This window comes from Nomascus leucogenys, chromosome 3 (genome assembly GCF_006542625.1).
Source record: "Nomascus leucogenys isolate Asia chromosome 3, Asia_NLE_v1, whole genome shotgun sequence".
Lineage (NCBI taxonomy): Eukaryota > Metazoa > Chordata > Mammalia > Primates > Hylobatidae > Nomascus > Nomascus leucogenys.
Window position 1 is genome coordinate 103,286,791 of NC_044383.1, and position 24,835 is coordinate 103,311,625.

Below are 24,835 nucleotides of genomic sequence, written 5' to 3' on the forward strand. Positions count from 1 at the left end.
CTGCTTTGGGTATGAGCGAATGAATGATAGTTATAATAATCAAATTAGGGCCGGGCGCAGTGGCTCACACTTGTAATCCCAGCACTTTGGGAGGCCGAGGCGGGCGGATCACGAGGTCAGGAGATCGAGACCACGGTGAAACCCCGTCTCTACTAAAAATACAAAAAAAAATTAGCCGGGCATGGTGGCGGGCGCCTGTAGTCCCAGCTACTCAGAGAGGCTGAGGCAGGAGAATGGTGTGAACCTGGGAGGCGGAGCTTGCAGTGAGCCGAGATCGCGCCACTGCACTCCAGCCTGGGCGACAGAGCGAGACTCTGTCTCAAAAAAAAAAAAAAAAAATCAAATTAGGGTCATCTCAAAAACCTAAAGTTAAGTGAAAAAAGCACATTGAAAATACAAGGATACATAGTGTATGGAACCAGTTTTAAAGAACAGTATAATATCAAGAACATTTACATACTAGGTAAATTTTTTAATGTTTGAGTAGAAATGATCTAAACCAAGCCCAGAACATTATTTCTTGTAGGAGAAGAAGGGAATGAGATTAGGCAAGGCTGCTTTAGTATTGGAAATGTCTCATGTCTTAATCAGGATGGTAAGTGGGTATTTATTATTTTTTTCTCTATATCTTTTAAAAAGTTTTAAATAGCTCAAAATATAAAAGCAAACAACAACAACAAAAAACAACAAAAACAAAATAAAAACAGGAAAAAGATGGTAAGAGTGTTACTACTTAGTAGTAATAATTGTTATTGTTTTAAAATTTTTATTCATAAATGGAGTGGTTTAAATTTCAGAAATGTCTTAGAGATTGTTTCAGAATCTGTTAAGTCACAGGAATAAAACAAATGAACAAAACTTAATTATAATATTTTCTCCCCATCAAAGAAAGCTTTTCTTTTCCTGTGGGTCTTCTAGTGTGGGCCGAATTTTTGTTTCAAGCAGCTAGTGAAGTTGACATTATTTCTTAGGGAATGGGTCCATTGATTTCATACATTTCTACCAGGAAGTTTCCTTGATAGCCTGAGTTTTCTTCTCCTTAACATCAACCATTCATAGCCAGTTGAACAACTTTGTACCAAGATAAATATCAAATCCTCCCTCCTTGGTATATGCTTTTCAAATATTTGTAGACTGTTATCATACTCTCCTTTGTCATCACTTAGCCAAGCTGTGCAGCTTAAGTCCTTTAATCTTTCCTCATAAATCAGACCCTCTTGCCTTCTAGTAATATTTGTTTCTTTTCTGTAGGGTCCTTCTTGTTTTCTTTTAGAAATACAATTCTTAATAGTTCACCCAAGAGTACCAAAGTTATCAATTGAGAAAGGAAAAAACAAAACAAACCCAGACCTCTGTAGCTGGCCTATGATCTGGCCCCTTTTTTAGTTCGATTGTAATAGCAAATATATTAGTGGAATTAGAATAAGCATATTTCACTATTTTAAAGATGATCACTCCTCTCTTTCTTTTTGTGTTACACTTACTGGATATTATTCAATTTATGCAATTTATATCATCTTTATATCCAGTTGTTAACATCCGAAACAAAATTAATTTTAAGGTTTTCTGGGGCCCTTTTGCCCCTTCTTGATGTTGCACATATTGCTAGCTTTGATTACACAAAACTATTATTTACCAATACGAGAGTTTTTAAAAGTATTAGAATTAAAGTTACATACTTTATTTCTTAATATGTGTTTCTTTAGCATGCTAACATTTTTTATTGGGAAATGTATTATTCACAGCATCCACCCAAACACACAAACACATGCATAGAATTTTTAAAATAATCATAATATGAAAACTCAAGCCCTTTCTCATAACTTAAAAGAGAGAAGTCCTCTGTGCACCCTCTTCAATCATTTTTTCATTCCTACTCATCAGAAGTTACCACTCTCCAGAATATGGTGTTACTGTTTGTTTTTCTGTAAAGTTTGCCACTTACAAATAGATCTCTCAACAACATATTGTTTATTATTTGCCCAGTTGTATCCTACATAAAAATAGGCTCCTTGTTTTCCCTGTGATTTTGTTTTCATTCAATGCTAGGTTTTGTGATTCTTTAATGCTGATATATGAAGTTCTAATTTATTTGTCCTGCTGTGTAATATTCCATTGTAGGAAACTATCCCAATGCATTTATTCATTCCATTGTGGATGGGATTTTTTTTTTGCCTGAAAAACAATATTGACCCAAACAATTCTCCAGGTAGACATCTATAGGAGTCGAATTCCAAGTCCTAAGATATACTCATCTTTAACTTTACTAGTAAAGGTGAAATTATTTTCCAGAGTGGTTGTATCAACTTCTGTCTCTCCAGCTGTGTGTGATCATTACTTTTGTACCTTATTCTTATGCTTGGTATTAAATGACATTTTAGTTTTTGCCAGTCTTGTGGGTGAAAAATCATGTCTGTGTTTTTTATTTGGAAATTGTTTTTAACAACAGATGAGCTAGAATATATTTTTGGATTTTTATTGGTCAATTCTTTTCTGTGAAATGTTTGTTCAGATCATATCGTTTTCTATTTTGAAATTTTAATCTTAAGAGTTCTTTATATGTTCTGGATACTAATATCCTGTAAGTTATGTGTTGTAAATAACTTCTTCCTGTTAGTGGTATGACTCAATATTCTATTGTATCTTTTGATGAAGTTTTTTTTTAATTTTATGGTTAGTACTTTTTATATCTTGTTTTTAAAAAATTTGTTTATATTTCAAGATTATAACAATATTCTCTATAAATTACTTTGAAAGCATAAAGTTGCTCTGAACATTTATTTCATTTGTAATTGGTTTTTGTTCATATTTTTATTGTTGTAAACTACATATAAAATATACTATCTCAGCCATTTTTGAGTGTACAGTTTTGTGGTATTAAGTACATTGGTATTATTGTGTAACCATCACCACCATCCACCTTCAGAACTCTTTCATCTTGCAAGACTGAAACTCTCTACTCATTGAACAATAACTCCCATCTTCCCTCTACCACATCCCTGGCCACTACCATTCTACTTTCTGTCTCTATGATTTTTATTACTCTGGAATCCTCTTTAAGTAGAGCTATACAGTATTTGTCTTCTGGTGACTGACTTATTTCACTTACCATAATGTCCTCAAGGTTCATCCATGTTGTAGCATATGTCAGAACATCATTCCCTTTTAAGGATGAATGATATTTCATCGTATGTACATACAGTACCACATTTTGCTAATCCATTGATCTGTCAATGGACGTGTGGGTTGCTTCCATGTTTAAGCTATAGTGACTAATGCTGCTATGAATGTGGATGTACAAATATCTCTTTGAGATCCTGCTATAATTATTTTGGGTATATACCCAGAAGTAGAATTACTGGGGCATATAATAATTATATTTTTAATTTTGGGGGGAACTATCAAACTGTTTTACATAGCAGCTGTACTATTTCCCATTCTCACCAACAATACACAAGGATTCCAATTTTTTCACATCCTTGACAACACTTGTTATTTTTGCTGTGTGTGTTTGTGTGTGTTTTTGTGTTTATAGTAGCCATCCCAGTGGGTGTGATGTGGTGTCTCATTTAGGGTTTGATTTGCATTTCCCTAATGATTGTAACATTGAGCATATTTTAATGTATGTACTAGTCATTCATATATCTTCTCTGGAGAAGTGTATATCAAATCCTTTGCCCATTATGAATCATATTGTTTACTTTTATGTTGTTAAGTTTTAGGAGTTCTCAATATATTCTGTATATTAATCCCTTATGAAATATGATTTGCAAATATTTTCTCTCATTCCATACATTGCCTTTCTACTCTGATCATAGTGTCATGTACAGTTATATGAATAACTTTTATGTACAAAAGTGTTTCTTTTTTTTTTTTTGAGATGGAGTCTCATTCTGTCACCAGGCTGGAGTGCGGTGGTGCAGTCTCGGCTCACTGCAACCTCTGCCTCCTGGGTTCAAGCATTCTCCTGCTTCAGCCTCCCAAGTAGCTGGGACTGCAGACGTGTGCCACCATGCCCAGCTTATTTTTGTATTTTTAGTAGAGACAGGGTTTCACCATGTTGGCCAGGATGTTCTCAATCTCTTGATCTCATGATCCACCCACCTCAGCCTCCCAAAGTGCTGGGATTATACATAGTTCCTGAAGAACTATTTTTTTTATGAAGTACAATTGTACAATTTGTGTATTTTTTGTTGTTGCCTGTGTTTTAGTGTCCTATATAAAAATTTTTTTCCAAATCACATGTCATTAATCTGTTACTCTATATTTCCTTCTAAAATTTTTATAGTTTTAGCTCCTACATTTAGATATTTGATTCATTTTGGGTTAATTTTTGTATATGATGTTAGGTAAAGGTCTGACTTTATTCCTTTGAATGTGGACATCCAATTTTTCTGAGCACCCTTTGTTGATAGAACTGTCCTTTCCCCATTGAATGGTTTTGGCACCCCTATCAAAAATTACTTTACCATATATGTGAGGGTTTGTTACTGGCCTCTCTGTTCTATTCCGTTGGTCTATGTGTCTGCCTTCATGACAGTACCATATTGTTTTGATTACTGTAACTTTATAGTACGTTTGAAATCAGGAAGTCTTCTCTGACTTTGTTCTTCTTTTTCAAGATTTTTGGCTACCCAGGGTCCCTTGAGATTCCATAGATATTTTTAGGATGGATTTTTCTTTTTCTGAAAAAACTGTCACTAGGATTGCATTGAATCTATATCTCACTCTAGGCAGTATTGCTATCTTAAATATTAATTCTTCTAATCCATGAGCATAGAATGTCTTTTTATTTATTTATGTCTTCTTTAATTTCTTTCAGCTCTTTTATGTAGTTTGTATTGTACAAGTCTTCCACTTCCTTGGTTAAATTAGTTTTTAAGTATTTTATTCTTTTTGATGCTATTGTAGATGAAATTGTTTTCTTAATTTTCTTTTCAGGCTGTTCATTATTAGTGAATAGAAATGCAAGTAGTTTTTGCATGCTGACTTTGAATCCTGCTACTTTGTTGAATCCATTTATTAGTTGTGTGTCTGTGTGTGTGTGTGTGTGTGTGTGTAATTTTTAGGGTTTTCTACATATAAGATTATATCATCTATGAACAGAGATTTTCTACTTCTTCCTTTTCAATTTGGATGCCTTGTCTTTTTTTTTTTTTTTGCCTAACTACTCTAGCTAAGACTTCTAGTACCATGTTGAGTAGAAGTGATGAAAGCAGACTTGCTTTTTTCCTGATCTTTGAGGAAAAGCTTTCAGTCTTTCATCATTACGTATGATGTTTTCTATAGGTTTTTCATAAACAACTTTTATTATGTTGAGGTGGTTTTCCTATATGGCTGGTTTGTTGAGTATTGTTATCATGAAAGGATATGGAGTTTTTTCAAATACTTTTTCTGTACCTAATGAGATTATCATTTTTTTATTCCATTAATGTGATGTAACACATTTACTGATTTTTATATATTGAACCATCCTTGCATTCCAGAAATAAATCTCACTTATTTATGGTGTGTAATCCTATTAATATGCTGTGGAATTTGGCTTACTAATATTTTATGGAGAGTTTTTGCATCAAAGTTCATAAGGGATATTGGTCTGCAGTTTTCTTGCCTTGCAATGTCTTTGTCAGGCTTTGGTATCAGGGCAATATTGGCCTCATAGAATAAGTTACAAAGTACTCCTTCCTCTTCAATTCCTTGGAAAACTTTGAGACGTATTGATATTAGTTCTTCTTTAAATGTTTGGTAGAATTCACTGCTGAAGCCAACTCTGGGGCTTTTCTTTGAGTGTGTTGGTTAACTACTACAAATTTGTAAATTTTCCAGTTTTCTGCTATTATTTATTTCCAAGTTCATCCCATGTTGGTTGAAGAAGGTACATTATATGACATCTATCTTTTCAAATTCACTGAGACTTATTTTGTGGCCTAACATATGGTCTATCCTGGAAGATGTCCCATGTGCCCTTGAAATAACGTGTATTCTGTTGTTGTTGGGTAGATTATTCTGTATATGTTTGTTCAATATAGTTGGTTTATTGTGCTGTCACATCCTCTATACTCTTACTTAACTTCTGTCTGTTTGTTCTGTCCATTATTGAGAATGAGGTGTTAAAGTCTCCAACAATTATTGTAAAACTGTTCATTTCTCCCTTTAATTTTGTTAATTTTTCTTCATATATTTTGATTATCTGTTATTATCTGTTATCTGTACATACCTGTTATTAGGTACATAAAAGGTTATGATTGTTAGATCTTTTTTGCCTTATCAAAATTTTGTTAATATATAATATCCTTGTCTCTTACACGCTTTTTAAAATTTAGAGTCTATTTTGTCTAACTTCATTCTGCCAATGTCTGTCTTCCAATAGGAGAGATTGATTCATTTACATTTAAAGTAATTACCATTAATCAACTCCTCATTATCCTCCATTACCCACTACACTTTCTAGCATCTTGTAACCACTATTCTATTCTCTAAGTTCACGTGATCAAATTTTTTATCTCCCATATGTGAGTGAGAACGTGTGATATTTGTCTTTCTGTGCCTGGCTTATTTCACTTGCCATAATATTTTCCAGTTTCATCCATGTTGTTGCAATTGACTTTTAAATTGATTTTGTATTCAGCAACTTTGCTAAAAAAACTTTATTGTTAACCATAATTTTTGTGTAATTTGTTTTAGTTTTTCAATGAAATCAATTACATCAGTAGCAAATAATGCTAATATTGTCTCTTCCTTTTTGGTACTTAATCTGTCATTACTTTTTTGAGTTCATTCGTTTCTGGCTACAAACTCTGGTATAGTGTTGAGTAAAAAAGGTGAAAGCAGGCAACTTTACGTTGTTTGTGATTTTCAAGGGTATTTTACCACTAAGTAAGACGTTTGCTGTGGGCTTCCAATAGATATTCTTTGTATAATAATTAAGTTTTCCTCTATTTCTAGCATACACACACAGACACACACACGGGGGGGGGAGAGAGAGAGAGAGGCTAATGAATGGTAGTGGATTTTAAACAAACTTTTTCCTGCATCAGTTGAGATGATTATATAATATACAGCATTCTCCTCTGTTTGTTGTTAATATGATGAATTTAAACCTAACTTGAGTATGATTGTACTTATACACTACTGAATTTTGTTTAATATTTTGTTTAATACTGTCTTAAGTATAGTAACAAGTGAGATTGAAATATAATTTTTCTTTTTCTGTTCTTGTCTAGTTTTGACATATATGTTTTCAAGTGAATTGGGAAGTTATCCTTTTTTCTATTGTCAGAAAAAAATCTAGTAAGCTTGAAATTGTCTGTTTCCTGAATGCTTGATAAAAGGTCACCTGTTAAAATCTTATGAGTCTATTTTTTTCTTTGTAAAAAGATTTTTGATTACTAATTATAATTCTCTAGTGGAAATAAGAGTATTCCTTTATTCCTAACTTCAATTTAATATCATACTGTGTATTATCATTTTGGGGCTTTATATTTCTCTGTTTCTCTTTTCCTATATCACCAAATCACATATTGAGATGAATAAACATGACTTTCCACACAAGAGAAAAAATATATGAAAAGTGCAAACCTTTCTAAAATGAAGATTTAGGTAAATTTTAGTTATGCTTATCCAACAAATGTTAGTTTTCTATTTTGTCATATAACTTCCTTCCTTTAAGGATTAAATTATTTATTTTCTTGTTTTCTATATTATTTTTCCCTATTTATTGACAGTAACATTCCTTGACAGTGCACTGATAATTGGTGCTCATAAATGGAAAATCCAAGCATTGAAAGTCTTTGAAGCATTTCTTAAATTAAGATAGATTAATAAATAGAGTGGATTGGGATTAACTGTGCTATTATATCAGTTTATGATAATTATTAAATAGTTATTAATTTAAAAATTAAGAATAACTATACATGAACAGAGATTAATAAAGCTAAAAATTAAACATAATCTTTAAAAATGAATTTCTACTGTATTTTAAATATAAAGCTTATTTAAATCTTTTTTTTTTTTTTTAGATGGAGTCTTGCTCTGTCACCCGGGCTGGAGTGCAGTGGCGTGATCTTGGCTCACTGCAAGCTCTGTCTCCAGCTTATTTAAATCTTATATCAAATAAGTCAACAAGAAATCAGGGCTTCTAAAATATCTGGTGTTAAAGGACTCAAAAGTGCTCCCAGTTCCTTTGGCTCTACCATTATAAGTTCTAGAAAGACAGGATGGGAACCCAACCTGTCTATGACAGTAATTAAGTTTTTGTCTACTAAACATCTTCAATATGACAGAGATAAACAAAGAAATGCAGTCTAGAAATAAATGTGAGAAAATTATGAGAAAGAAGAAAATTTTGTTCTTGCCAGGGACACTTTATATCCTTTATTATATTCATAATTTCATTATTTCCCCAAACTTTTGATTACAATCTGGTTTGTTAAAATTTTGTTTGGGGAGGAGGAACAATCAGTTATGGCCTGGGAGACTGATTTGCTGAGGCTCCAGTTCTGTCATGAATATGCATTTGTTCTTTCTGTGTGGGTTTCTTGTAAGTATACCAGCACAGTAGCATTATAAGTTATTTGTCACTTTTCTAATTTTTGGAAATAGCTCAAGTATGCTTTCCCCAAGAGATGTGAAAGAACAACACATGCCTGAATTTAGGGTAGAAAAAACTTACTGTGGGAAAGTCCAGTGCACTAGCTTGAGAATCAAAAGTTAGACTCCAATAAAAATTTTGCTAGTAATTACCTCTGAGACTGAATAAATTATTTTACGTTCAATCATCTCATTTACTTAATTTGTAAAAAGGAAGGTTGGATTTTACAATTCCTGATCCTCTTATAGTTAAAATAATTTCAATAGTTCCAATAGCAGATCTTCCTAAACTTATGCCATTAGCAAATGTGTACTTAAATTTCTAAAAGTTGTGAAAACTGACAAATATTCAAAACTAAAATTTGAAGTGATAGAAAAAATATTCTAACTATGAAACTATTTATTGAAGGTTTGAAAACCATTTGGCTGACATGTCTCATTTATGCAGTTACACAATCTAAACAGTCTACTCAAATCTCTTAAGTTCTCATGGTTTGCAGGATGAAGAAGAATGAAATTTTATGGATTTGTATTTTAGTAGAATAGTACTTTGGAAGCATATAGTTGATAATGATGTATTTGTTTTCATTTTTCTAAATTATAGGGTGGCTTCACTCGTAAATATTCGCTTAGCTCAAAAACTGGAACACTTCTTCCAGAATTCCCCAGCGCTCAACACCTTGTATACCAAGGATGCATTTCTAAGGACAAGGTATCAATTACAGATACTTCTCTATTGATTTTCTGATATGTTGGCTCCATATGTCAATTTGCTGGGAATTTCATGGCACTGCAGGAAGCAATCAGAAATCTGCATAATCAAACGTAATTGACTGATTTATAGGAGAGGCAAACTTTTGTTAACATTGATTAACACTTCCAATTAATTATTTACCATCTCCATGATAGTGTGTAATCAGAAGGTGGTAAAATAAACCTTAAAAGACTAAACATTATTTTTTATTTAAAGCTCTATTGAGGAAGAAAATACTAGAATGTGTCTGTCACATACACTTTCTTCAATTAAAAGTTTTATGTTTTCAGTTATCTCCATTTTATTTCAGTAAGTGGTCATCAAGCATTTCTCTAGGACAGAATCTGTCCCTAGCACTGAGGGACATGCTAGATGAATGCAAGGACTGTGTTAGATGAGCATGAACTTTCCTTACTTCTAAAATTCTGTGTTCTCTTATATTTGCATTTTTTAAAGTTAAGAAAGAATCATTTTCATTGGGATTCAGTTTATAAATAATTCTCAATATGACTTTTCAATATTTATGTAATAGTGTGTAAACTAAATCTTCAATTTCTGTACTTCTAAAGTCATTTGTCGGGGATCTGTTGGCTGTTTAGTAGCAGAGACCATTATTAAATTAGAACATAATTATTTCTACATTTTTGTTTCAGCCAAAGTACATGTTTCATTAGCATTTGAAGAAGATATCTCTTATAGTATATTGAGTTAGTTCATATTTCTGAGGTACAAAGATAGAAGAATATGATTAATGTCCAGATGCTTCACTTAAGTAATGGGCTTTTTGTAGAAACGAGGTAAAGATAGCACATTGATTTAAAAAAAAGTTTACTGGCATATAAGTAGAGATGCATAGTAACTTACAGGGCTCATTTTGATGACAGCCATACTCTGTTAGTTAAGAACAGGCAAAGTATTCTTTAAAAAGAATGAAAACATGACTTTTGCAGCAACATGGATGCAGCTGGAGGCCATTAACATAAGCAAATTAATGCAGGAGAAGAAAACTAAATACTACATGTTCTCACTTATAAGTGAGAGCTAAACATTGGGTATTCCTAGTCATAAAATGGCAACAGTAGACACTGGAGACTACTGCTGGGGAAGGGGGAAGAGGGAAATAGGTTGAAAAACTAACTATTGGATGCTATGCTCAGTATCTGGGTCATTCGTATTCCAAACCTCAGCATCTCTTGGTATACTTATGTAACAAACATGCATATGTACCCTCTAAATCTAAAATAAAAGTTGGAAAAAAAATAAAGTAAAATATATCCTTAAAAAAAAAGAATAGGCAAAGTATTGAAGATAATTCTCAAATGCCAAATCCAAGGGAGTCTCTCAAACTATGTTCACTTCTGACTGTTCTCTCCCATTACATTTCTCAAGGTTATCACATAATTTTTACCTTATAGATGTAATGTGTGATATGATGACTTCATATTTGAGAATCCCCCAGTAAATGTAAACATGTGGCAGTTTGTGAGGATTCCTGTGGAAATCAGGGGGATCTCAGTCTTCTGAGGGAGGGTATTATTGGGTTACTTTTGTGGAGAGGATTGCTTCCATGCAAACTTATCGTGAAGATGTTTATGGTGTAAATATCCCTGGTGAGAGAGAGAGGGGGACCAAAAAGGCAAGCAACAAAGAAGACAGGAGAGGTGAGAAACAGGCTCCAATAGTTTACCTCAATAGTTTGCTGGGAATTTCATGTTTCTCTGCTGGCTTCCAAGGAAGTTCATACCTGCCTATTTGAAAGACTGGTCTGTAGATCATTTCTCAGGTATCAAGGTGCTTTTATAACCCTTGGTTTCTAAGTTCATTCCCAGTGGACTCCATCATGAAAGCCAGGGACTGACACTCTTTTTTGAGGACAGTTTAGCTCTGTCACCTTCCTTGCCATTAGCCAAGCTCCTCAGGTAACTTACCAGTTCCTAGAAAGTGCAGTGGGGCTAAAATCAAGCACTTAAGGCACTGCTTCTTTTTCTTTTTTCTTTTGAGACAGAGTCTCGCTCTGTTACCCAGGCTGGAGTGCAGTGGCGCAATCTCGGCTCACGGCAACCTTTGCCTCCCGGGTTCAGTGATACTCCTGCCTCAGCTTCTGTAGCTGGGATTACGAGTGCCTGCCACCATGTCTGGCTAACTTTTGTTTTTTAGTAGAGATGGGATTTCCCTATGTTGGCCAGGCTCGTCTCGAACTCCGGACCTCAAGTAATCCACCTGCCTCAGCCTCCCAAAGCATTGAGATTACAGGTGTGAGCCACCGTGCCCAACCAGCACTTGCTTCTTTAAGGCCGAAAGAATGGAAACTGCCCAGTGAAAAGCTGACCCCAGTGAGGGTACTGACTGAAGCTGGGGGCCTGCTACTCATAGTGTCTCTTGAGGCAGTTGTCTCCCCCACCACGTGCTCACTGTCTTTAGTGGAGCTAAGCCTTGCCTCTGCTCCTGCCCACTCTAATACAATGTCTATTCTCAGAAAATTGACTAAGATTATGTTTACAAAGAATGCAAAGTACACTGGAATTAAAATTTATTGCGCTAAGACTATGTAAGTACTAAATAAACAAATTAAGTATTATACTAATTGTAAGTTTTAAAAATTTTGATAATTTGTATATAAAGCAATAAATTTTGTAACAAATGGAAATACTTGTGAAGATAAAGGCTTACTTGTACTTTAATAGGCTTCAGGGCTCAAAGGATTAATTTTAAAAGAATTTATTGATACGGAATAGATGTACATATTTCGGGGGCACATGTGATAATATGCTCATATAATTTGTACGGATAAATCAGTGTAATTGGGTTACTGATCACCTTAAATATTTATCTCCTCTTTTTGCTAAAGACATTTGAATTGTTCTCTTCTAGCTACTTTGAATATGCAATAGATTATTGTAAGCTATAATCACCCTACAGATCTATCAAGCACCAGATCTTATTTCTTCTATCAAACTGTGTATTTGTACCCATTAATCAACTTCTCATTATTTTCCTCTCCCCCTCCTCTTTCTGACCTCTGGTAACCACCAGTCTACTCTCTACCTTCATGAGATCCACTTGTTTAGGTCCCACAGATGAGTGACAGCATGTGATATTTGTCTTTCTCTGCTTGGCTTATTTTACTTAACATAATGCCCTCCAGTTCCATCCATGTTGCTGCAAATGACAGGGTTTTATTTTTTATGGATGAATAATATTCCCTTGTGTATATACCACATTTTCTTTATCCATTCATCCAGTGATGAGCACTTAGGTTGATTCCGTATGTTGGCTATTGTGAATAGTGCTGCCATAAACCTGGGAGAGCAGATATCTCTCTTTGATATATTGATTTCCTTTTTTTTGGATGTATACAGAAAGGGTTAATTTTTGACAACAGTTATGACTTCCCTTCCATCTTTCATGTCTTACTCATCCTCATTTTAAACATGTGACTTGGAATAATCTGAAAATATAATAGCATTGCCTGAAATATAGAGCAAGTCTCATTTGCATTGATGGTGACATATCCTGCTAGAGGTATTCTATAGTCAGCACAGCTCCTTCAAATGGATCAATAATGTTCATGTCATGGTTCTATTGTTCTAAGCTAAACCACAAAAATATGTATTTTGGGTTGTGGGAATAAAGGGAAATGCAAGGGTTAGGATAGGATACCTCTATCACCACCACCACTCTAGATGCTGTTGGAATAGAAATAGCTGACATCCATCAGTTTCTTAATATGTACTATGGATTATTCCAAACACTTTATATTTGTTAATTCATTTAGTCTTCCTTGCATCCCTATTTTATAGCTACTGTTATTATCATGTCAGTTTTAGATATGAGGAAATTAAAGCACATAAATATCAAGTAGTGTGCCTAATGTTACATAACTACTAATAACTAGTAAGTGGCAAATTAGAGCTGAGATTGAAATCCAGGTAATCTGAAGGCAAAGCTCACACATTCAACCTCTAAACATTGCTTTTTTTCACGTAGAGTACATAACTGGCAACAGGTAGGTAAATTTCTCACATGTAAAATAAAAGTTTTAGTTTGAACATTATTAAGTTGCCAGAATATTATCTAGTTCTAGCCTATTGCAAATTTTAGAATATATTTAAAACTTTTTAAACTATGCTATGCAAATATCCATGGTAACTTGAAAATAGAGACTTTTCACAATAGACATTCAATGTTTGAAACTTTTTTTGGAAAATGCATAATTTGATATTATTACTAACTCCAGAGAATGTTTAGTAAGGTCTTACTGGGTGCCAGGCACTGTTCCATATGTATCACATCTTATTTTATTTTATTTTCTTAATACCATGTAAGTAATATGTTATTACTACTTACTTAAAAAGCTTGGGGGCTCAGAGACAAAGCCACTTTTGCAGTCATACCTGGCAAGTAGTGCAGTGAAGGTGGGCACCCAAGTTGAGCTGACTCCAGAGCCAAAATTTGAAACCGTTATGCCATACTGCTCCAAGCATCCACTTCATAAAACTGTGTGAAGATTTGATGTATTTTACTACTTTATGTTTATTTATCCAAATCTTTGTTACTACTTTTACTACTTTGTTTATTTACCCAAAATTAATTTAAAAAAATTTAAATTTAAATTAAAAATTAAATTTTAAAATTTAATATTTTAGTAGGCATAAAACTAGGATGTTACTTTGGTCCTAGTACTCTGAAAAATTACCTTTTTCATAGTATACTGTAGTTGTCCATTTGTTTGCTTTTCTCCCTTCACAAGGCAGTAAGATCCTTGAAATAAGAATTTTGCCTTAATTTTTGAGTCCTCAACATTGAGCATACTGCTTGGTACATAATAGGATCTTTTAAAAAATGTGTGTTGAACAAATTAACGAGAAAAGGCAGTGTTAAAAGGATGCTTTGGTTAAGCTTTTTCTTCCTCGAAATAGGTTGATACACTCATAATGATGTACAAAACTCACTGCCAGTGTATCCTGGACAATGCAATTAATGGAAACTTTGAAGAGGTAAGAATGACAAAGAATGCTTTATTGACCCTAATATATATACTTTCATGTTCTGGTCTTAATGAGTTCATGTTAAAGAAAAACATCTTAACATACTTTTTACTCTGCAACTAGATCCAGCATTTTTTATTACACTTTTGGCAAGGAATGCCTGACCATCTTCTTCCCCTACTCGAAAATCCTGTTATCATCGATATTTTCTGTGTTTGTGACTCAATTCTTTACAAGGTAAGCACTTTGGGATGTCTTAAACATGAGCCATTTATTTCTTTACATAGCATTCTATCTAAATTCTTGCAATATATTTTCAGTAAATATGTTATTTATGGCTGGAGATACACTGTCATTTTTTTTTTTGATGAGAAAGCAAGCAATTTAATAGTGCACGTTTAATAGTGTATGTGTTTTAATTGAAGTTTACATTAAGTAAAACTCAATTTCTTTTTACAGCTAATAATGAATCTATATGTGATACACTTATTAATATGTGAAAACTTAGTTAAATTTTATTAACTCTCTAAGGTGTTTTCAGATTAAAATAACACTATGGATTTTTTTCACAATGCGAGTGTTTTGGCAGAAAGCAGAATTAGGCACCCTCATGAGATTAATAACTTGAAAATCTCAAAAACCTCTAACTTTAATGCATTAATGTCTAAAATTCCCTTCTCAAACCAAATCAGGGTTCCTAAGTGTCTACAGAAGGATCTCAAAGACATCCTAAATAAGGACAAACTGATTGTCCTTCTAGGCAAACATTTAATGGGAGACAGAAAGAGGCCAATTCCTGACAGTCTCTTTCCTGGTGGCTACAAGTTCTAAGCTGACGGATAAAAGTATATTGCAATGTGGGTACTTTAAAGTGAATTTGCCTACATTTGCCTGCTAACTTACCATAAGAAAAACCAAAAGCTTTCCTTTTAAAAAATAATCTGAGTTGGCAAGAAAACCCAAGCTGGACGCTGTTAAACATTTAGGAAATAAAATCCTTCTACGTTAGTTGCCGCTATCAAATTCTCAGCTTTGCAGCAAAGTAAAGCAAAAGCTATTTATAGATAAACCAAGTCCAGAAGCCCCTGTGCAGACCAAGAACTAATGAGACAGCTTGAATAAGAGAGCTCATATTTTTATCCTCTGTCCAGTACTTCCTCATCACAGGATAGGAGAAAGGAGGAATAAAGTACAATATATTTTCTGCCTTTAGTTCAAGTTAAAGTTGAAAAAATTTCAAAGGAGAGTAAGGATTGTCTTTTTTTTTCAGTATTGAATATGAATGCCATTATTTAGAGAAAAACAGTTTAATTTGCGTTGTTTGTAATGCTTAACACTTGACAAGGCTCCTAAAAAGGGAGAGGAGGCAGCCCCATGAGTGAGTATAAGAAAAGACCTGGGGCTTATGCACACACATTTCCATCAGAGCAAAGGTTTTTGGACTGTCATTCAATTTGTCCAAGAAATGCTTTTAAAACATACTTCTCCCTTTAAGTGATCTATTTTTTTTAGTCTAGTGTAAAAATCCTGACTTTAAATATCTTTAAATGAACCCGGTTTCTCCTCCTCATAGTGGACCCAGAGAGGCACAGTGAGCTCTGTAAGTAGAACGGTGTAAGATGAGCTTCTACAAAAATCTTCCTCCCACCTCTAGAAAGTGGTCAGCTTTTCATCATAAAACAGTATATGATTACCATGGACCAATCCATTGGTAATTAACATATTGAGCATATACATATACAGTGCTATCTTTTGTTTTTATTGTCACACACACACACAACTCATACATACATTCATTTTAGAGATAAAATTATAACTTTCAGAAAGGAGTTAACATGTTATTCTCTAGGAAGCTAGGAATAAAAAGTAGTTGACCAATAATATGTCTTTCTATAGAAATATTACGTAAAGATTTGTATTAACCTCTTTTGCTATGATTAAGGTTCTTACAGATGTACTCATTCCTGCAACAATGCAAGAAATGCCTGAAAGGTATGTTCAGTTAATAAAACATGAGCATTCCTAGTATAGGATTTAGCTTTATACATTAGATTAGAAGAAAACATTAGGTAGTAATTTATTCATTTATCAAGAAGACTATTTTCTACTTTTGTCCCTTTGTATTTGCTGGAAGAGATGTGTCTTATAGTCGGACCTCAATAAACAAAATGGGTGAAACAATCCTTCAATCCCTTTAATTTGAGAGCGGCCAAAGTGAAAAATAGATTTAAGCACTGTTGACCTTCGAGAAATTTTTCGATGGAAACTAGCTGGAGTATGATAAAAAAGATAATTAATGGAAAATAACCACAAGAATAAGAACTATAGGAGAAATTATTATATTTTATTATTAACTTCTGTCTTAATTACAAAATCAGAAAGTGGCATGATGAAATTACTGCCTTCTTTTAACAAAGGAATAAAATCTCAAATAGTTTATTGAAACAATACCAGAAGATTTTTCAAAAAAAATCTTTTCAATATAAGAACAATAGAATTCTGAAAAAAAGCCAACTTTTTCTCTGAAAACAAAATCTAATGAAATGATAAAACTCATTTTAGTATTTTGGGGGTACAAATTCATATAGGACTGGACATGGTGCTCCAAAAATAGATGTTGCATGGTAAAACAAATTTTACTTTTTATTTACCTTTTCCTCTAGATTATTTCATCTATATGATAGTTGGTATTAGCCTGATCAATAATGTCTTTTAATTATCAATTGTAGTCTTTAAATATGTATTCTGTACTCTGAATTGGGTACTTGAAGTGGAGTTTGAAGAGCCTGAGTGTTTTGACCAGGATGATAACAAAACACCCCATAAATATACACACCTCCTATGCACCCACAAACATTTTAAAAATATAGCATAAGAAAAGATGATAAATGGTAGATCTAGGCTATCTGACTTCAAAAGTACTGCTCATGAAATCATAGAATAATAGTATACCTCAATTAAAATATAATTGTTTAATGCATTTTTTTAACAATGAAACATTTAACACATAGCCTTCTTTGTAGCTTATTAGCAGACATAAGAAATTTTGCTAAGAATTGGGAACAGTGGGTTGTTTCATCCTTGGAAAACTTGCCAGAAGCTCTAACTGACAAGAAAATACCTATTGTGCGAAGATTTGTATCTTCTCTGAAACGACAAACATCGTTTTTACATCTTGCCCAGGTATGTCGGTTGCTAAGCCGAGAGCATTTGGGTCACCATATAAAAGATGAATCTTCTGATAAGGACAGATTGAGGAACTTTCATAGATTGAAGGGAGCTAAGTAGAAAACAACTAAATGCAACGTGAGACCCAAAAGTGAATGCTATGATAGAAAAAGCACATTGGTGGGAAAGCTGGTGAAATTTGAATTATGTCTATAGTTAATAGTATTGTACCAACATTAATTTCATGACTTGGGTAATATACAATAGTTACAGAAGATGATAAGAAGCTGGATGGAGAGTATATGGAAATACTCTGCACTATCCTTGCAACTTCTCTGTGATTGGAAATTTAGAAAACTTGAATGCAATTAAACATTTATTTGCCATGTGAATCTAATTGGTACAAATTAAGGTTGTGAGAAATGAGCCTATGTGATACTTAATATTGTGAAACCACAAACTCAACACATTTTAAACTGCCGACTAATCATGGCTCTTTTAAATAGGGAGAACAAAAGTAATTCATAAGTTAAGAATGACGCATTTGTATATTGTTAAAACATATTTCTCTTTCCCCAAAATGATTATTTGCTTTATGAAGGTTTCTTGCCTTCTAAATTTTAAAAGACAAGCTTGAGATAATTTCAGATAGGAAATGTAACATTTAAAAATTCTTATTTTGTGATCATGGACAAAGAGAATCAATTTATATTTTCTTTTTTTATTTTTCATTATACTTTAAGTTTTAGGGTACATGTGCACAACATGCAGGTTTGTTACATATGTATACATGTGCCATGTTGGTGTACTGCACCCATTAACTTGTCATTGACATTAGGTGTGTCTCCTATAATTTTCAAACTTTTAACAGAGATGATCATGAGTCTCAGCTACTGCTTTTGTCTTTAAAATAAGAAAAAAGTTATGATGCTTTTATCTCAAGGAACTATTTTTCTGATAGCTAAAAATTTCTTCTAGATATATTAGAAATGATATAGTGTAGTGTCTTCTTTACTTTCTCTATGCAGATTGCCAGACCAGCTCTCTTTGACCAGCATGTCGTTAATTCTATGGTATCTGATATCGAAAGGGTTGATTTGAACAGCATTGGCTCTCAAGCCCTTCTTACCATTTCAGGCAGCACAGACACTGAATCTGGTATCTACACTGAACGTAAGTCCATTCTCTTTGTTTAGAACAAGGTTTCCCAAGCTCAGCAAATTGACATCTTGAGCTGGGTAACTCTGTTGGAGGAGCCTGTCCAGTGTGTTGTAGGATGTTTAGCAGCATCCCTGACCTTTACCCATTAGATGACAGTAGCAGCCTCCCCCAAGCTGAGACAACCAAAAATGTTTCCCCACATTGTCAAAGGTGTTCTGGGCTGAAAAATCACATCTGATTGAAAAAAAAACCTGGTTTATAAAAATATGTTTAATTTAAAAAATTTATCTTCTAATAAAAAATAGTTATAATTACTCACCATGGAAAAGATAGAAAATATTGAGGAAAATAAAAGTCATCTGTAATTTCATTACCTAGAAATAAATGAAATGGAAATAATTTGAAAATAATCAAAATGGTTTTGAGTTTTGTAAGTTTTCTTTCAGTTTTACATTACATGTATAGAAATTTGCATGTGTTTTATAGTCTTGTCATCCTGTGGTGTGTGATACATATCAAAATGGTATCTCAGCACAATACTGCTTTTCAAAGCAGACTCTCTACTCAGGTTTGGACCATCTGACAGAACTTACCAAGCCAATATGCATGGCTAGACAACTAGGCTTGAATTTCAAGGGATAACAGCCACTATTTTTTCCTCCTTCTGTCTTTGAAAAGACAAAACCTGCAGCCTCCTATACACTGGAGCACAAACTATGGACTGCTCTCTGGGGCCCAATCTCAACTCCACTTTTTATTTCCTAACATAAAATAGTATTACCTTTTGAGATTCAGTAAACCTTAAACCCTTTAATAAAAGGATAGTCTTAAACTGCCCCTTTAAATATTACATGATAAAACGTTATTCAGGTAAATGGCTCAATTCTGCCGTGAAGAACTTAACTTTTACTAAAGATAAAGGATATTTTGGAAAGCAGGAAATCACCAAGCTTAGGTTCATTCATTCATTTTTAACTGATCTGTTCCATTTAATGAAAACACTAGACTCAAAATGAATATTTAACTACATAAACAACTTAATCTTCCCTAGTATATGCATACATATATAAGATTTAAACCTATATTTCAATATATACCAAGATATATACACTTATTAAAATTTTGGGCACACTTCAAGAGGCTGAGGTGGGAAGATTGCTTGATCCCAAGAGTTCAAGACCAGCCTGGGCAACATAGCAAGACCTTTCTCTACAATTTTTTTTTTAAATTTAGCCAGGCTTGTTGGTGCGTGCCTGGAGTCCCAACTGCTTGGGAGGCTGAGGCAGGAGGGTCACTTGAGTCCAGGAGTTTGAGGCTGCAGTAAGCCATGATCATGTCATTGCACTCCAGCCTGGGCAACAAAGCAAGATCCTGTCTCTCTCTCTGTCACACACACACACACACACACACACACACACACACACACACACACTATTGGAGAGTACAGTACTAAGGATTTTTTTGTTACTGTTTTCAAGATATGATATTCTTTTCACACATTTATCTGTCTTCCTTTTCATGCTATCAAAGTACTGATGATTCCAAGTTTTAGGTTTTCTCTTGGATTCCAAGTAGAGTACAATATTCTGTTTTCTTTTTTTTTCTTTTTTTTTTTTTCCTGGGTAGATGACTCTATCACTGTGTTCCAAGAACTGAAGGATCTCCTTAAGAAGAATGCCACTGTGGAGGCTTTTATTGAATGGTTGGATACTGTGGTAGAACAGAGAGTTATTAAGGTACTTTTTAATGACAGATTCAGAAAATAAGTTTATTGTTAAGAGTAAATGCTAAACTGGCTGTAATTTTTTGTCTGCGGGGAGAGGGGTGAAAGGCTGTTTGTGTAAAGGCTTTGAAAAGCTTTTGATGCTCTACGAATAAGGCAGGCCAAATATTGAAATTAGGAATATGTCAAGATTTGAGAGCATTGGGCATGGATTCCATTATATTTCTCCTTTCTTGCCCAAAGACTACAAGATGCTCTGCCTTCCCTATCAGTCAATAACATTACAGCTGAGTAACATCAGTAGAGAAAGATAAACTTAGAAACTGGAATGATCTGGCCTGTTTCTAAAAAGCAGGATTTCATAAATGCTGATGGAAAACAGGGTTCTAAGCATTTGCATTTCTGAATTCCAAAAGCTCAATATTTTGTGTTTTCTCTGTGGTTTCTTCACCTTCTTTGGTTAACCTAGTCATCCATTGTGAAACAAGCAATAAGAACAAATATGTCCATCACTAGTTGGTGTTAGCCATTCCGTATCAAGGAAACTAGTTATAGTTTGGAAACATTTTTCCTTCTGTAAGGAAAACAGATTATCATTCAGAACCAAAAAGTCAGAGTTAATCATTCACAAAAATATATAGCCCTTCTTTCACACCTCACCTTCTCTTCTTTTTAAAGCTCTGTCAAAGAAAAATTAAAAAATAAAAATATTTTGAAAATTATTTCATTTTGTGGTCTAATTCTAGTAGGAAACAAAGCCATATTGAATAAAGACTTATTACCCTTAAAACATCAGCAAAGACAGGCTAACATTAAATTCCCTGGACAGATAGTTTTATTTGATGAAATAAATGCCATGCCATCTGTCCATTTGTTAGACAGTCTATTTACTTCTTGATCTAACATAGGATGCATGTAGTACTGGGAGGACAGATTTTATAGTTTCATTTTATTCCTTTACTTTTAGACCAGCAAACAAAATGGAAGGTCATTAAAGAAGAGAGCTCAAGACTTTCTGTTAAAGTGGAGTTTTTTTGGTGCTCGAGTAATGCATAATCTCACCTTGAACAATGCATCCAGTTTTGGTAACATATATGCATTATAAAACTGTTCTTACATGAATTATATAATTTGTTCCCCAGTCACATTTCCTGTCAATTTTTAAACATGTTACATTGTCACTTCTTAAACTGTACCTGAATATGGAGCTATGAGAAAATGGTAGTTATGAGCCTGGGTTTTGGAGTCAGACCATAAGCAGGATTAAATCCTAACAATGATTCTCTCTGGCTATGGGCCAATCTGCTCACTGAAGAAGGGGAAGAATATTCTCTTCAAAGGGTTGTGTAGGTACTTTGGTGAGATGATGTATATAAAAACAAATTGCCTAGCACTCAGGAAATGCTTAATGCATAGCAGCTATTATCATTACATTCCATCAGTGCTTGGATAAATTTTCTTTGTTAAACAAACGATAATTAAGACATTATTTTCCAAAGTTATTATTCATTGCAATGTGGCAAGTTTCTGCAGCTTTTCTGAGCACCCATATAGTTGCACTCCAGGAATCAAAAAACAGCTTAGAAGACACACTCTCATGTTTCTGACCCATCTTTCCTGTTCTATATGACTTGGGAGACAAATAGGGTTAAGTTAGCTTTTTATAAAATTGAAAGCCTTCTTTTTCCTTAAAATTCCTGAGACTCCTATTTTATAGTTATAATGTTAAACTCATGAGTAGTAACTCTGCATTTGGTAGCTGCATTTCAGGAAATCTTCACATTATGAAAGAGATTACAATTAACTAGATTGTTTTTATTTAATGTTCTATAGAATTAAATAAAATCAGTGAATTTGTATTGAAGAATAAAAAAAACGCATTGTCTATTATTTGAAATAGACTTCCCATATTTAAAGTTTTATAAAATATACAGCATTGAAGCCTGGCCTTACTATGAAAAATACTTTTGTTGGAAAATCTGTTGAATAGTTAAAAGAAGTTTTAGTTTTCCGGAACATATTTCACTTGAAAATTACTCTTTTAGTTTTTGCCAAATCTAAGAATATTTTGCTTCAGTCTCGAAAGACATCTCTTTACTTGCCTTTTTTCAGACCATGTTGGCCATTGTCTAATTATTTAGTACAAAGTAAACAGAAATAGAGCAGAGTAGAGCTCATTCTCCTCAAGTTAAAGCTTATCACACTCCAATGTGTGCCCTCTTAAAGCATAAAGCATGTCTCACTTTCATCCGTATTTTCCTTTGATGTAATTAGTGGCCAAAGAGCTGGCAGGACAGTACACACAGTGAGCAGGGCAGGCAATACACAGAAAGATTAGAGATCCAAGTTAAGCATGTTGGTCTTAGCAGGTCATTTAAAGTCCAACAAGTATTTGTTTATTTCAGTTGCTCCTTGTAAAGTGTTGCGAGATGGTCACAAAGATAACTGACTTCTCTTTCCCTTTCCTTCTCTTTCTCTTCCCTTTTTACATTTCACACTGTCCTCTCCTCTTTCTCCATCCATAAACAAGGTTCTTTTCATTTGATTCGAATGCTTCTCGATGAATACATTCTCCTGGCCATGGAGACCCAGTTTAATAATGACAAAGAGCAGGAGTTACAGAATTTATTGGACAAGCATATGAAGAATTCAGGTAACTTAAAATAGCTATTTTTGTTTTGCATATTTCTTTGTTTAAATCTTTATAAGTTCAAGAATTTATAAGTTCAAATATTAAGTGGGTTTATCATAATCTCAGAGTTTTTCTCCAAACATGTCATTGCTAATTCTCACCATACAGTCACACTATTGGAGCACTATTTTTCTTTCATTCATTGCTATGTAGAGTAGTCAAAAGTACTTTACTGGAAACTCTGAAGTATGCAAAATTGGTGATCTTAATTTCTGGGAATTAAGGTGAAGTTGGAGAAGTGACTATAATACAAAAAAAAACTGTAATTCAAGACACATGTGGTATACTACATATGTAAGTGGTGTAAAAATAAGTTCTATAGGAGTTTAGAGAAGGAAGGAAACACATCTATTCGAGATAGGGCAACTTGCATTTTGAAGACTTCACTCCAAAGTGGATTATTTAGTGCTCCTTATCTACATCCACATCCACAAATATGCAGCTAAAAAAAACCTAGCATCACTGCCAGGAGCAAAGGTCTGCCAGCCTCACTTCCCATGGGAAACATTGCTTAGTAGTTTCCAGATTAAATACTCAACAATGAAACATTTTCATTTTCTTTTACTTGGGTTTATCTACGAGGAATATGAGAAAAAATCTCAAATTTCCCATTTTAAAAACTCTTTCCAGATGCGAGTAAAGCTGCTTTCACTGCTTCTCCGAGTTCATGCTTTCTGGCCAACCGTAATAAAGGGAACATGGTTTCCAGCGACCCTGTGAAGAATGAAAGCCATGTGGAGACAACCTATCTCCCTCTGCCATCCAGTCAACCCGGAGGCCTAGGCCCTGCTCTGCACCCGTTCCCTGCTGGGAATACAGACAACATGCCGCTCACAGGTATGCTAAAGAGAACTGCTTAGGCTCCAGTGCATCTCAGAGAAGCCTGTTCCTTCATTTTTCTTAAAACTCATAACCTCCAGTCCAGGAATTCCAACAATAAAAAAGGATGATCTTAACTGAGTTTTAATAAAGATTTATAATATTTTTGTGATTTTCAGCAATGGTAATAATACTATTATTAACACAGGTATCATGTTTTGACACACTCCATAAATTATATTAGAAGTATGAATAATTAGTTAATTTAGTGGAAGAAATAATTAGATGAGGTATGCATAAAATTCTTATGATACTTTGAAGATCAAAAAAATGGGTTGCTTATTTCTGGATTTTGAGGAGACTCTATTTCTCCGCCCTTAAAAAGTAGATTCGGGCTGGGTGTGGTGGCTCATACCTGTAATCCCAGCATTTTGGGAGGCCGAGGCGAGTGAATCACCTGAGGTCAGGAGTTCGAGACCAGCCTGCCCAACATGGCGAAACCCCGTCTCTACTAAACATACAGAAAATTAGCCGGGCTTGGTGGCAGGCACCTGTCATCTCTCCTGAACCTGGGAGGTGGAGCTTGCCTTGAGCTGAGATCAGGCCACTGCACTCCAGCTTGGCGACAAGAGTGAAGCTCCGTATCAAACAAACAAACAAACAAAAAAACTGGATTCGGCCATTTTAGGGTAATCGTTACAGTAATTCTCCCTTTTGGTCTAAGGTTCTCTTTGTGTCAAAATGAATATTTGGTGGCTTGAACTAGCTACTCGGGAGTATTTTAAATGTGCTTATTGCCTTGTGTCTTTTTTGAAATCTTTTTATATACATTACTTCATTTGATATACAGAATTTTAAACCTAGAAGAGCCTTATAGTTCAGGGGTCCATTTCTACCAATGGAACATTGGCGGCCTAGAGAGTTGGTGGCATTCATAAATC

The 24,835-nt window shown here is 34.0% G+C and overlaps 1 protein-coding gene across 1 annotated transcript in view; it reads left to right on the top strand.

Annotated features, from left to right (window-relative positions):
• RFX6 (regulatory factor X6) overlaps positions 1-24,835 on the top strand; it is a 55,286-nt gene that overhangs the window by 24,905 nt on the left and 5,546 nt on the right. Inside the window, exons 7-16 of the mRNA XM_003255616.2 lie at positions 9,194-9,301; positions 14,263-14,340; positions 14,455-14,568; positions 16,274-16,323; positions 17,355-17,514; positions 18,528-18,672; positions 20,287-20,396; positions 21,351-21,468; positions 22,914-23,036; positions 23,706-23,912. Of these exons, the coding sequence (XP_003255664.2) occupies positions 9,194-9,301; positions 14,263-14,340; positions 14,455-14,568; positions 16,274-16,323; positions 17,355-17,514; positions 18,528-18,672; positions 20,287-20,396; positions 21,351-21,468; positions 22,914-23,036; positions 23,706-23,912 (1,213 nt within the window). The remainder of the gene's footprint in view (positions 1-9,193; positions 9,302-14,262; positions 14,341-14,454; positions 14,569-16,273; positions 16,324-17,354; positions 17,515-18,527; positions 18,673-20,286; positions 20,397-21,350; positions 21,469-22,913; positions 23,037-23,705; positions 23,913-24,835) is intronic.